The sequence below is a fragment of the Clavelina lepadiformis genome, chromosome 4 (genome assembly GCF_947623445.1).
Source record: "Clavelina lepadiformis chromosome 4, kaClaLepa1.1, whole genome shotgun sequence".
Classification (NCBI taxonomy): domain Eukaryota; kingdom Metazoa; phylum Chordata; class Ascidiacea; order Aplousobranchia; family Clavelinidae; genus Clavelina; species Clavelina lepadiformis.
The window spans coordinates 24,783,764-24,797,439 of NC_135243.1; the positions used below are offsets into that span (position 1 = coordinate 24,783,764).

Genomic DNA, 13,676 nt, shown 5'->3' on the forward strand with positions numbered 1-13,676 from the left:
TACATAAAATTCACACCCCAACATTTAATTGTTCTCCTTCTCCCTTCTTTGTTCCGATCGTATGAACTCCGCAACCCGATCCTGTATTTGTTTTGCGGATTTCGTCGCACACAAAGACAGGGAACCCTCTTCCAGAGCCACCCTTGCCTCACGGATAAATATCCTCTTTCGTTCTCTAATGTTTTTACCAAAGCATCTCAAAACCTCTTAGGATACCTGCTGCAGAATAACACAAGGATCAGATCCTATAGTTTGGCTTCCTTCGCTGCCACCAGCACGACTGCCATCATAATTCATTTTTCAAATTCAGAATTATGATTCATCAAAATCATAATTCATTTTTTTACTGACCACCATTTCCTTGGAGGAAGCGTGTGTTCACAACGAGCTTGTCTTCGACAAGTAACTGTTTCGTTGCCAAGAGTACAATGTGTTCACGAGTCATACACACAAAAGGATTAAAACCTTTATACTTATTGCAAGGAATCCAACTTATACTCTTTAAACCAAATTTTAGTTGATTTCAACAACTTACCCTTTTATCATTCATAACTTCCTCAGCCTCCACATTTGGTAGCTCGTTGCTGCATTGCTTTTGCTGCATCGGAACTTGTAAGATTGTTTGTGATTGTTTATTGTTGTTTCTTCGTAGAAGGCAGCTGGCAGTCTTCATCTAATTTCTAATTCATCATCAACCAAATTTAAGTTGATTTAAACAACTTACCCTTTTTTCATTCATAACTTCATAGGCTTCCTCAGCCTCTATATTTTGTAGCTTGTTCACATAAAAGCTTTCTTGTGTGCATGGGCTATGGGCCCTATGCTTGGCCACCAAAAGGCGGCTGTCTGTAGTTGAAAGCCTGTAGTTGTCAGATAAGTTAAAAGTCTTACATCTTGCGCAAAGTGTTGCGGATTGTGTTTTTAATTTTGATTTCCATTTTCCTTTGTCATGGTTGGATGATTTTGGTACAAATTGCACAGAGCCTGAGACAACCTTTTTGTCGTGTGTCTGATAAAATTTTTGCTTCAAAATTCCAGCATCAAGTCTTTATCGCTCTTAGGGATTTAAATATCTCAAGATTATCAGTTTTGTTTTGTAACAATGGAGACAATGAAGTCATGGGAAATGATTTGAGATAATAACAGTCCTCCTGCTCACTAGAATACCTGCTTTATTCAAATCGGCCCTAATTTTTTTGGCTGAACATGTTGGAGACTTCACCACTTGCCTTTTCATGAAGATGTCAGCTCTAGGAGTTGTTTCCCGGGACGACCACTGCGTTTTGCGTCAGTATAAGTTCCTTATTTCTTAAATTTTACAATTGCCTGATGCACATAATGAAATTGTATTCGAAAGAACATTCAATAACGAAAAGTGATAAGGTCTTCAATGAATTTTCGATCATCTTCAATGCAATGATATTTTGTGCCTACACTTATCGAAGGTTCCTCAAACAGATAAACATCGTTACCTTTCAAGTTCAGCTCACAGTAACACATTACTTAGTATCTTTTGCAAAGGTGAAATTTACTGAAATTGAACATTTACTGAAATTGAAAATATACTGAAACACACGAAAAAAAATAACTATAAAATAACAAAACAAACTAACTACAAAACTTAACTATGATAACACTCATGTTATCAGTGCTACCTCTGAACAAAGAATAGTCAATAACATGGCCACAAACATTGTTAATCGGGATTTCTCTGTCTTTGATGTTTAATTTTGCTTTGAGGGCGGATTCACTCTAACCCCTAAAAAATTCTTTGTTCTGATATTTTGCACTTACAATTATCGAAGGTTCCTCAAACAGATAAACAAAGCATCGTTACCTTTCAAGTTCAGCTCACATTAACACATTACTCAGTATCTTTTGCAAAGGTGAAATTTACTGAAATTGAAAATTTACTGAAACACACGAAAACACATTAAAAAAAGAAGTTATAAGATCTTCAAAGCTTAACTATGATAAGTGATAAGATCTTCAATCCTTTAGCAAAGTTTAAGAATGATGACTGTCATGTTGTCATTGCTCCCTCTGTATAAACTCATGTTCAGCTCACATTAATACACCAATAGTTCCAGTAATCAGTATCTTTTGCAAAGTTGAAATATAATGAAACCACTCATATATATAAACCATTCATTGTGGTTACTACATATTATTAGACTATTGTGTGAAAATAGAAACTTCAATACCTTCAATTTTTTTGTGTGCACATTGAGAATGGAGTGAAAACTTTCGGAGAAGTTGTGTCTTCGTGAAAATTGTTTTTCTGTCACCTCTATTCCAACAATAAATTTTGACCCAATAAATGAGAAATTTATTCCTTGGTGCCAACCTGAAGAAATACGACTACAGTGATCTTGCTGTATGCCAGCAGAAACTGTGCTTTTCCAGTCTCATGCAGTAATGGTTTGGCGTATAAAAGCAGTTTGCTGTTACCAAAACCGTCCATGATGCCAATGTGTCATTCAGCTTTCCCTTTTGCAAATGCAGAAAACATACAAATGCAGTTATCGATGCCTAAGATGTATTCCATCCCCAATTCTCAAATGGTAGCTCCAAAATCCATGACCCCAGTTTCTGGAGTGCATCTGCCACCCACCAATATACGCTTAAATATGATATCCATGCCACCGGTTGTCCGATTTGCACCCCACAACTCCAAGTTAATCAATAACTGCGCACCAATGCCAGCAAAACTCATTGGCATATACTCATTCAGATATTTTCATTTCATCAGCATAGTATTTTATCACTATTTCATTCCATTATTGCCTGTTTGCAATATTAAATACGTCACTGGTTGACTTTTATGAAAATGCTGCTGCAGAATATTTTCATTATTAGCGGAATTATAATAACATTTTTTATTAATAATATAATATTTTGCATAGCGATCATTTTGTTATTTATCTTGCTCGGTCTAATTACAGTCAAGATCAGTAACTTGTGTGGCAAAATGTTTCCGGTTTGAGGTCAAATCATAAATCAATTCAACTTTAAGATTTTGGTCATGATTTCCCTTAATTTTGTGCCAACACCTTATGATGATGACGCCTGTTGTTGTCTTGTAAGACGAAAGTTAAAGGTCTTCAAGTCATGTGCAAAGTGTTGCAAATTGTTTTTTAAATTTTGATTTCAACTTTCCTTTGTCATGGTTGGATGATTTTGGTACAAATTGCACACAACCTTTTTGTTGTAAAACGTGTCGTGGGTCTGATAAAATGTTTGCTTTTATTCTATGATATATTATAATTTTACGAAAAATTAAAATGATTTTAAACAAACAGTCTGAGCTTAAACATGTTATGAAAACTGAACACATTTGTTATGAAAAATGCACATTTAAACAACGAGTAGCTTTAAGGCCATAATTGAAAAGATATACTAGACAGCACCAATTTGCATTGATAAGGCAAGTGTTGGTCCAAATAAAGTTTTTCTAATTGTGTTGAAATTTTAATGCAGTCCAAATGCTTGAGCATTACACATTGCAGTTAAAAAGGTAGATCTATCAGAGTGATTTGGGATTAACAGACTTGGAACTTAACAGCACGCTCAGATGATTTCCCAGACCGTAACCACCCTAACTCTCACTTCATCAAAATGAGTGTTTTTTCCAATTCCCACAAACTTATTGGTCCTAACCCCAAACAAGGATACTTTTTTCTAGGGATGCACAATACAGAATACCTGGCTATTGTAGAATACTTAATTTCGAATCCAGAATTTCGAATCTATTCTGAAATTACGCGGCAATTTTTTCTAGGCAATTTTTTCCAAATAATAACGAACAAAAAGCAAAAATATTTGTACATTATTTTGCATTGTATTAGTATCACATGACAAACAGTATAACATATGCGAAATCAAGCATCATACGATTCATATTAAAGCAAAGAGCCGTGTAGTTCTTGCCACCTGCACTACCATCAGTCTTAATACCATACTTTTCGGAGGTATCACATTTACACATCGAATCATAGAATTAATCAAGAAGCTGCTTGTTGCAATGTAGAATATTCAGTGCTTCTAAGTGACTTTCGTTTAGTCGAGATCTCAGGGCGGTTGCAGTTAGCAGATGATGCTGGCAACGAAAGGTATTTCTGGCAAATGTTGTACAACATAGGGAATTCCTTTTTTTTAAGTTCCAATACTCCAACACGTCTGTTTTATTGGAGTTCTCTTTTAGGTAGGCTGAAACCTCATTAGTTACAATAGTGTCAATGGCAGCTCCCTCATCTGCATCTTCTTGGTTGCTTTGTTGCACCTCCATTCCTAAATTTAACAAATTTTCCATCATGGAAAGAGAACTGGTGGTGCTGTCGCCATCAGGAATGGGATTATGGGGCGGTCTATCACTGCTATGGTTGTGTCAGAAATCATTTCTGATTTTAAATGCAGGCGAACCCTTGTTGCATGATGCGGTTTAAAATACTTTTCTTTGTATGCTGGGGGAAGCCATGTTGCCATATCAAAGAAAGATGGAAATGGAACATCATCAGATGCAACAGCAAAAGTCAAATCTGCATTCTATAGCAGATTTAATCTTTTGTCTAAACGCAGAAATATGCACACTAGCACTGCTTGTAGAGGAGCTTGAGTAGTTACTCAACAGCCCTTTAATTAATGGTATAATGGCTGCAGTTGTCACATATTTATCTCCTTCAATAAAGTCACTAGCCACCTTTAGAGGTAACAGTTCTTGGACTGTTGTAATTGCTACTGGTGTTGTTCCTACTTCCTACTGTTGTTATTTGCGCTTGCAGAGAGACTGCCTTCAATTCCGCTGATATTTAAGAACACATGCTTTTTCTTCAAGTGCTTCAACAGACTGCCAGTAATGTTGCAATATGATAAAATTGCCTTCCAATGGCGACAAACCACGCTATTCTTTTCATCTGGCTTACAAAAATGTTCCCACACGCTGGAACTTTTTTTTCGCCCACGACCAGTCGACATAACGCAGTGATTAACAGATTACCTTATTCCTCTACACTTACGTACAGTCTACTGCTTACTTGTTTACGAATCTCAAGCGCATGGTTGGTGAGTGAATCAATGCGCGCGCGACTGCACTGCAGCAGCACAGCACACGTCATAAATCATTCGCCCGCACACACATGCAGCGCGTGCAAACTTCAGCTTTTTGTTGGCGTTTTGCGTTACGGATGATTGAACTAAAATCTACAAAAATTACTACCATCGTTATTTCGTTGGTTTGGACATGTTTGGCTTTTGTGTTTTTTTACACTTAAAAGTTAAACGCAGCATCCATAAGCTGAAAATATTTTAATTTCTCTTCCATTCATACATAGCTGGCCAAAATTTTAGTGGAACTTACGGACACTTTTTACATTAAAAATGCACATATCTACATTTTTCACTTCTGCAATTAATAAGGAACTTTACATTCTAATCCTGATGACCCCACACACTCTCCAAAGTTTCTCCGCGTATCTTCACGGCATTGACGGTGGAGGGAAACGAATAGATGACGCGGAGAAACAAATGGCAATTGTGGAAAGAATAGTTGCACACCTTGACACATTCAATTTAGACATATACCAGGCGAAACACATCAAAGTAAGTATTTGCGTAAATCTTGTTTTATATGTGGTTTGTTGCGTTTATTACATACGACATTTGTAGGTACTGGAAGAAAGTGCAAGCCGTCCACGTTTATTGCTTATAACGCGGCGGTTGTTGCCTTTTTGAAGTTTGTGAAGCTAAAACGTCCCGAAGCGTGCCAACTTAGAATTTCAGGCTTCACTACTTCGAGTGAAGCAGTGGAATGAGTTTTAGCAGCGAAGCATCCAGCAGCGGTACGTTTTTAGTATGTTTAAGGTTTCATTCAAACTTTGATGTTGCCAAAAATGTTTGTAGAAGGCACGAAATAAAAGAAAGCGACCGCAGGAATGTGGTACGCACGGAAGTAAACAGAGTGCTGGAGTCACGCTATGCATTAAAGTGCTTAAGGGACTTGCAACGTAAGTGGTAAGAAGCAAAACCTTATGATGTTTGCTGTTTGCAATAAAGCGTTTTCCATTATCTACACTCTACAGTCATGGCTGAAAATCCAGGAACCGAACGCATTCAAAAATACAATGAAATAGGTGGCACTAATAAACTCACATATTTTGTCTCTACCATGCAATTGAGAGGCCTAAAGTGGGCCTTGAATTGAATTGCGAGAAATCTCAATTTGTGAGTTACGCAAAAATGAAGTCGCGCAATCCTCCCGCCGATTGTATCCCGATAAATCTTTAAGTGAGGAAACCGGCTCGGTTCAGAGTCGCTCCAAGTCATATCGGTCAGCCACCCGTTTGGAGTGCCTGGAAGAAGCGTCGTCGACTTGTCGCCGATTTAACCACGGTGCGATGTCTCAGTGAAACCGAGGTCACCGCTGTCGAAGGAACGTTGACGTGTCCTCATTGAACGAAGCACTGATCACTACTCCAGGGGGGTATAGGCTCGGCACCTGGCCCGGACTGGTTATCGTGCGGCTTTTGCAAAGACCTCAACTCCAGGTGGAAGCTGAAGTGTTAAATCTTAGTGTTGCTTATATGCATGTTCATCTCCAGGTCGACAACGAGGAGATGAGAAAGAAAAATCGTCGAGCTTGAGGAGGAAGTGAAGACCCGCGAGGAGCTCCTCTTCCGCATGACAGAAGGAAATCTGCTGCCACGGCGAGTCCGTAATCAGAAACGTTTTTATCCAGACGTTGAATAACTTTTCCAGGGACGGAAAAGAACTGGACAGGGGGCAGATGTCATGGGATTATTTCTACGCATCCGTTTTAGAACTAACACATTTTAATATGGCGTCACCAAATTTGTAAGTCACTTGTTTACGGTGTGAGCTGTTACCTGTTTTAGATAAACTGCATTGTAATTACCCAAATGAGGAGTCAATTGTTCACATTTTGCACTGTTTCTTCGCACCACTCCTGTAGGTTGCTCATGCGGGGATATGGCGAACTGCTGTTCACCATATTAACGTTTGAAAATGCACATCGGCCTAGTGCACTAAGGGGCATGTTAGTAGAAGAGGCCAAGGAGGCAAATAAAAGTAAAAAGGGACTTTACCTCATACGGGTACGTATTGCTGGTCACATTGTTGGCTTTCCAGTTTGTAAGTGATTGATAAATACTTCTACTTTAAACAGGTTATGCATCATAAAACTGGCTCTACCAGCGGGCCAGCACAAATCGTGGTCAGACCGCCGGTGAAAGAAGCACTTTTTTCATTCGTTCGGCTGGCACCAGGCCAGAAGTTTGTGTTTGAGTGGCGTAGGGAGCAATGGACAAGCTCCCACGCCGCCAAAGCACTGCAGCGTGTCTGCAGTGCTTGTGTTCCAAAGGGTCGCAATCTGACGGCCACCAAGGTGCGGAAGTGCACAGCGACACAGGTTTGCTTTCCTCATCTACCGTAGTATGTGCAACTGTTTTCTATATTCTGCTGAGTGTTTGCGGTATGATAAGGCACATACTATTTTGCAGATCCGCGCTAAAAACCCCCAACAAAGGGAAATGGTGGCAGGCCATATGGCGCATCTGCCATCCACACAAGAGACGCATTATATTAATCCGCTCCAATGCGACGAGTCAGTCGTCGCTTTTGAAGCCATACAATCACTTTATGTAAGATTGCAGCCTCAACGAAATAAATGCTTTGTGTGTGCCAAAAATGTTGAACAGGAACAACTGTAAATTATGGTGTTTTAGGGTCGTGTTACCGAAAAAGAAGGCGAACGCGCTGCCGAACAGGCACATCAAGGGGAAAGCTCCTCGAGTGTCCCTAACCCACCTAGCCCTGACAGTGCCAGCAGCCAGCACAGTCCAGCAAGACCCAGCCAGCCCTGACCGTAGCCCTCAATCCGCCAATGTTGCAGTAACATGTCCCCAAGCGGAAGGCGCCGGTGGATTGAGGACAACTGTGAAAACACCAATTCTCAAAACCACAGCAAAATTATATGTAAGTAGCAAAGGAACTGGAGCTTTGCATGTTATTTAAATAAGATACTAACTGTTATTAACTATGTTTTGCCATTGGATGTTTCAGAAAAGTCGCAAGCAATTCACTAAAGAGGAGAGTGAAGAGGTTTTGAGATGCTTTGGTAAAAACATTAGACAACGAAAGAGGATATTTATCCGTGAGGCAAGGGTGGCTCTGGAAGAGGGTTCCCTGTCTTTGTGCGCGACGAAATCCGCAAAACAAATACAGGATCGGGTTGCGGAGTTCATACGATCGGAACAAAGAAGGGAGAAGGAGAACAATTAAATGTTGGGGTGTGAATTTTTTGTAGTAATTTCGTTGTGTTTTTAATGGTTCTATATTCAATTTTCGATTGTGATAGCGTGGTAGTTGTACATATTCAAACAATGAAAATTCTTTGCAATCTTACCCTTTGAGTGTGTTGTAATTAGGAAAAGTTTTTTAGGGCCACGTTTAGAGGATAATATTTCAAACCTAAAGTGCTCTAACATAAATTCTACTCAAAGAAATTCAAGATTTAGTGTGTTGTCCGCAATAAGTTTGCGTTTATTGCAAGATTTAGTGCTTAGTCCGCAATAAGTTTGTGCCTTGATGTAGAATGCTGAATTCAGATCGAGCAATGTTCATGTTCATGTTTTTATCGTCCATAACGTCAAATCGCGTTTTCCATTATCGGAAACATAAAATTTACAAGAACTATTAGAAGGAAGCATTTTTCAAGTTTATGATTCCGAAATTGCCTTAACCCCAACACGTGTATTTTTTCTTTCCTTTGGTAGGGTTGGAGCATTTAGGTGATTGTTTATTGAAGTTTTAAGAGTTAAAGGTTATAACGATGGACAATTCGACAGACCTTTCTTGCACCCAGAAAGTCATGTCGGTTAAAGGATGTAAGGAAGAAAGTAAAACAGTGGATGTCACGACCATGGAAGAGAAATGTCCAGCGGAACAGGTTTGTTTTCCTCATCTACCCTAGTATGTGCAACTGTTTTCTATATTCTGCTGAGTGTTTGCGGTATGATAATGCACATACTATGTTGCAGATCCGCGCTAAAAACCCGGAGCAAAGGGAAATGGTGGCAGGCCATATGGCGCATCTGCCATCCACACAAGAGACGCAAGGCGAATGCGCTGCCGAACAGGCACATCAAGGGGAAAGCTCCTCGAGTGTCCCTAACCCACCCAGCCCTGACGGTGCCAGCAGCCAGCACAGTCCAGCAAGACCCAGCCAGCCCTGACCGTAGCCCTCAATCCGCCAATGTTGCAGTAACATGTCCCCAAGTGGAAGGCGCCGGTGGATTGAGGACAACTGTGAAAACACCAATTCTTAAAACCACAGCAAAAACATATGTAAGTAGCAAAGGAACTGGAGCTTTGCATGTTATTTTAATAAGATACTAACTGTTATTAACTATGTTTTGCCATTGGATGTTTCAGAAAAGTCGTAAGCAATTCACTAAAGAGGAGAGTGAAGAGGTTTTGAGATGCTTTGGTAAAAACATTAGACAACGAAAGAGGATATTTATCCGTGAGGCAAGGGTGGCTCTGGAAGAGGGTTCCCTGTCTTTGTGCGCGACGAAATCCGCAAAACAAATACAGGATCGGGTTGCGGAGTTCATACGATCGGCACAAAGAAGGGAGAAGGAGAACAATTAAATGTTGGAGTGTGAATTTTTTGTAGTAATTTCGTTTTGTTTTTAATTGTTCTATATTCAATTTTCGATTGTGATAGCGTGGTAGTTGTACATATTCAAACAATGAAAATTCTTTGCAATCTTACCCTTTCAGTGTGTTGTAATTAGGAAAAGTATTTTAGGGCCACGTTTAGAGGATAATATTTCAAACCTAAAGTGCTCTAACATAAATTCTACTCGAAGAAATTCAACCAAACTTGCGTTGCCAACGTACATTGTTTCCATCTTAAACATAATCGATTTTGAGTGGTTTTGCTGGACGCCACAATCGCCGTCACTCAGAACTTTGCTTCTGTGACGAACTTTCCAACTGTCTGGGTGAAGACGGTCAAAGGACGACCGAAGCTGTCACACAAGTGGATACGGTTTGTCATCTTTTACGGTTTGACATCATCTGTCATCTTCTCGGAGGAGTTTGCTGAAATGCTTTTCCATGCAAGCAAGCTTAATTCTTTTCCATAATTTATTAAAAACTTTTATTACATCACAATAGAATCTTGCGCAAAGAAAGGCCAGAAGTCGCGGCGATGGCGGACAACGCCACAACCACCGACCTTGTCACTTCCGACTCCTCCAGTGACTCGAGCTCATCGTCAAGTGACTCATCCTGCAGTTCCTCGGAAGATGGAGGAGGTGACATGAATCGAGTCGCAGATGCAAGGAAAAGGACTCCTCCTAGTGGTGATAGTTACAGGTGCGCTGTTGTTGTAAACTTTTACGCTTGCGATGGATTTGATTTGATCTTTTCAACTGAGCGGGACGTGGTCCACTTCCCGCCACAAAAAATCCCGGAAACTTGCAAAAAATACCAGGAAGTTGGATGATTTAGAGTCTAGGGTTTGTTATAAATAGTGCATTTTGGGAAGATTGTTTTTAATTTGACTCGTTTTTTTTACGCGGTTAATATACAATGTCAGCAAAAGTTATTGATCTGAAATTAGGGAGTCTCAAAACAAAAGCTGTGTGGTTAAGTGTGGTCTGGAAGTTAAAATGGTTGAGTAGCACGGAATTAGATGTAGATGCAGACCCTGTGTATATTATGTGCTCCTTCATAATATCAGCTTAAATGGATATTTCAAAACCAAAACATAACCTGCTAAATTTATTGCCTATTATTCAGATCAACTTATATCAATGTGGTCACAAAGTTTATGTTTCAATTTTGGTCAAATAACAAAGCAGCAAAGGCTATTCTAGAACTCTCCTGTCTGTTTCTCAACATCTGGTTATTACATTGTTCGCTCCTAGTGGCTTCATTTTGGGGCCTTCTCCAATAACAATGTGTGGGATAGGGAATTTATTTCAAGCGTTATTTTCTTCCTTATTAAATCTGCTCCAGGATTTTAACCTTCAGTATTTTTTGGTTTTAAAGGCGCTTAATATTTTCTCTATTTTCAGCGGCAAACGTCCTCGATTGAGCAATGGCGGTTATCATGGAACGAACAGATGACGACGAAGCAATATCTTCTAACAATCCTCTTTCTACGTCACTGGACATTTGGACTGGACTGGACGCTTCCTGCCATTTTACTGCTGTTCAGCGTTGTACAATGTATACATACAAAGTGCAAATAAATTTCCTAATATACAAAATGCGTTTTCAAGTTGCAATGCGCTTGTTTTTATAAATAATTGTGGTGGCCATCTACAGCTTCTGGCTCATATTTATGCCAAACATAATTTTTTCAAACTCGTTTTCCTTTGTTATTCAAGCAGAAGCAAGGAAAGTAAGATGATTGTTGATACTTTGATTCAAATTGGAAATCTAAAAACTTTCCTAATTAAGCAATTCACGCGATGGATACCACTTCCGCAAGGTGTCGTTACGAGCCTGAGTTGTGCTAATTATATCAGCGAACATGAGTGGACAATTTCGGAGTTGAAAACTGCTTGTAGCAACGTCACACTTGTTAATTCGTGAAAAATTATCGCGACTAGCAAAGTTTCTTCGTGACTTGAGCATGCACGCCTAAGTTACTTCGGCACATACGAGCATTTAGATGTTCCTTCATTTCAGGGGCATGGGTTTTGAATCGTCAGAAGCATTTGGTATTATAAGATATCTAAAAAACAATAGTAACAGACACGAAGGGGAGTAACACATTGGCAAAGCTGCTTAATGATAAAATCGAATGTACAGTAGCTATCGTGTTAGTGTCTGCTTTTTACATTTGGTTAATTGTTATTAAAACCTTTTGCATTAAGTTGAGCAAAAACAGTAAAAAGAACAAAAAATAAATCAAAACTTGACCTGCTGTGTGTCAATACCTGCTTTTCGGTGAAAGTCCTTTGCCACTAAAAAAGAAGCAACTAAAGTTTTAGTTTGAACAGTGTTTACGCCAACATAAGGTAAATTATGTTTCCTTGAATTTCCTCAAACTAAAATAATATATATATTCAAAGATATATAGTCGATTCTTCGGTTGGGCGTTTGAATTAAGATTACAAGAAGGATATCTGCGACTTCTAGGACAAGTCCTGCCTCAACATCAACTCCACTGCAAAATGCGTGACTATGCTTGTCGCATTTTGACATCATTATGCAATAATATTATGTGGCTGATCGAATAATCTGGTGCATGATGTGTTATGTAGGAAGATGTCGTCATGAAGCTGCAAATCACTTCCTGTAAAACTTAAAAGCAAGTCGTTGATGTCTACGAGCTCAATACGGCGAGTCAATAGGATCAAAAGTGTCAGTAGCCTTAATAACTAACGAACTTATAGTGCTTGATTAGCGTTGGAAAGTTTATCACATTAACTTTGTTTATAGCCTAGGTATTTCAACGCAGTGAAAACAATATTGTTAATGTAAAATAATTACGTATTCAGCAAACTGCCTTACATAACATACTACTTGAAGACAAAATATTCAACAATAGCAGCGAGATTTCACTTAATAAGCAGCATTCGTTCAAACGATTCTTTCATGTTGTAAGGTACCTGTACCGAATAAGGCCCACCTAACACTTTTTTGAAAATAACTCAAGAACCATAAATGAGAATATACTGAAAAATCGTATTATATTAGTGAGGGTATATGACTACAACGGTTCCAGGTCGATTCAACCCACGGACGATTCAACCCACGGACGATTCAACCCCGGACGATTCAACCCAGGACGATTCAACCCACGGATGATTCAACCCGCGGACGATTCAACCCGCGGACAATTCAACCCACGGACCTTTCAACCCACGGACGATTCAACCCAGGACGATTCAACCCACGGACGATTCAACCCACGGACGATTCAACCCCGGACTATTCAACCCGCGGACGATTCAACCCAGGACGATTCAACCCAGGACCATTCAACCCAGGACGATTCAACCCAGGACGATTCAACCCGCGGACGATTCAACCCGCGGACGATTCAACCCACGGACGATTCAACCCAGGACGATTCAACCCAGGACCATTCAACCCAGGACGATTCAACCTGCGGACGATTCAACCCGCGGACGATTCAACCCACGGACCTTTCACGTACTATTGGCTTAGGTTATCACCAAGTTACTTTGTAGCCAATATTATGTAAGCTAAATAAAGCTAATATATAGGCCTAAGCTAATATAAAGCTTTTTGTGTTTCCTTTTTTTTCTTTTACTACTTCTTGTTAGCATTGGTTGTACATCAAAACACTTACTGTTTTCTGCTTTCCAGTAAAACCTTGAATATTGTTATTTTGCCCTATACAGTACTTTGCGTAAAGGCTTTCCCTCTCTTGGTGGCTTTGGTTCTAAGTAGGCCTCTAATTTGGGGCACTGGAATTGTTTGCGGTACAAGAAAAGAGAAAAACGGAAGAATAATATTACAAAATTACAAGTTTAATAGATTTTGACCTAAAAGACACAATTGACCGTATCTTGACCTAACGAAACAATTGACTTTATATTGGCCTAATAACTTCTGTACTACACGTCGCACAAGACTGAAATTTGTTTTGTGATAGCATTCTGAGCAGGTTA

General features: G+C 39.5%; 1 protein-coding gene and 1 long non-coding RNA gene across 3 annotated transcripts; both read left to right on the forward strand.

Moving 5' to 3' along the window:
* Window positions 1–2,836: 2,836 nt before the first annotated feature.
* On the forward strand, window positions 2,837–9,237 carry LOC143453511 (uncharacterized). Its single transcript, XM_076954864.1, has 10 exons — window positions 2,837–5,598; window positions 5,665–5,837; window positions 5,899–6,009; window positions 6,597–6,849; window positions 6,968–7,109; window positions 7,181–7,423; window positions 7,515–7,655; window positions 7,740–7,989; window positions 8,077–8,985; window positions 9,054–9,237. Exons 4-8 carry the CDS (start codon window positions 6,782–6,784, stop codon window positions 7,875–7,877), a joined length of 732 nt encoding a protein of 243 aa, XP_076810979.1. The 5' UTR covers window positions 2,837–5,598; window positions 5,665–5,837; window positions 5,899–6,009; window positions 6,597–6,781; the 3' UTR covers window positions 7,878–7,989; window positions 8,077–8,985; window positions 9,054–9,237.
* Window positions 9,238–9,453: 216 nt separating this feature from the next.
* On the forward strand, window positions 9,454–11,315 carry LOC143453515 (uncharacterized). Of its 2 annotated transcripts, none has more exons than XR_013115211.1 (3): window positions 9,454–10,069; window positions 10,198–10,398; window positions 11,103–11,315. It is a non-coding gene; the product is annotated as an uncharacterized LOC143453515 (long non-coding RNA). The 2 variants fall into 2 exon arrangements; XR_013115212.1 differs by having other exon boundaries at window positions 9,454–10,060.
* The last annotated feature ends 2,361 nt before the right edge of the window (window positions 11,316–13,676 follow it).

Bases quoted from the DNA above. Each gene is read 5' to 3' on its own strand.
- LOC143453511 (XM_076954864.1), top strand. From the start codon at position 6,782: ATGTCATGGGATTATTTCTACGCATCCGTTTTAGAACTAACACATTTT. The intron at 6,850-6,967 runs GTAAGTCACTTG...CCACTCCTGTAG, and splicing joins AATATGGCGTCACCAAATTT to GTTGCTCATGCGGGGATATG. The intron at 7,424-7,514 runs GTTTGCTTTCCT...ACTATTTTGCAG, and splicing joins GGAAGTGCACAGCGACACAG to ATCCGCGCTAAAAACCCCCA.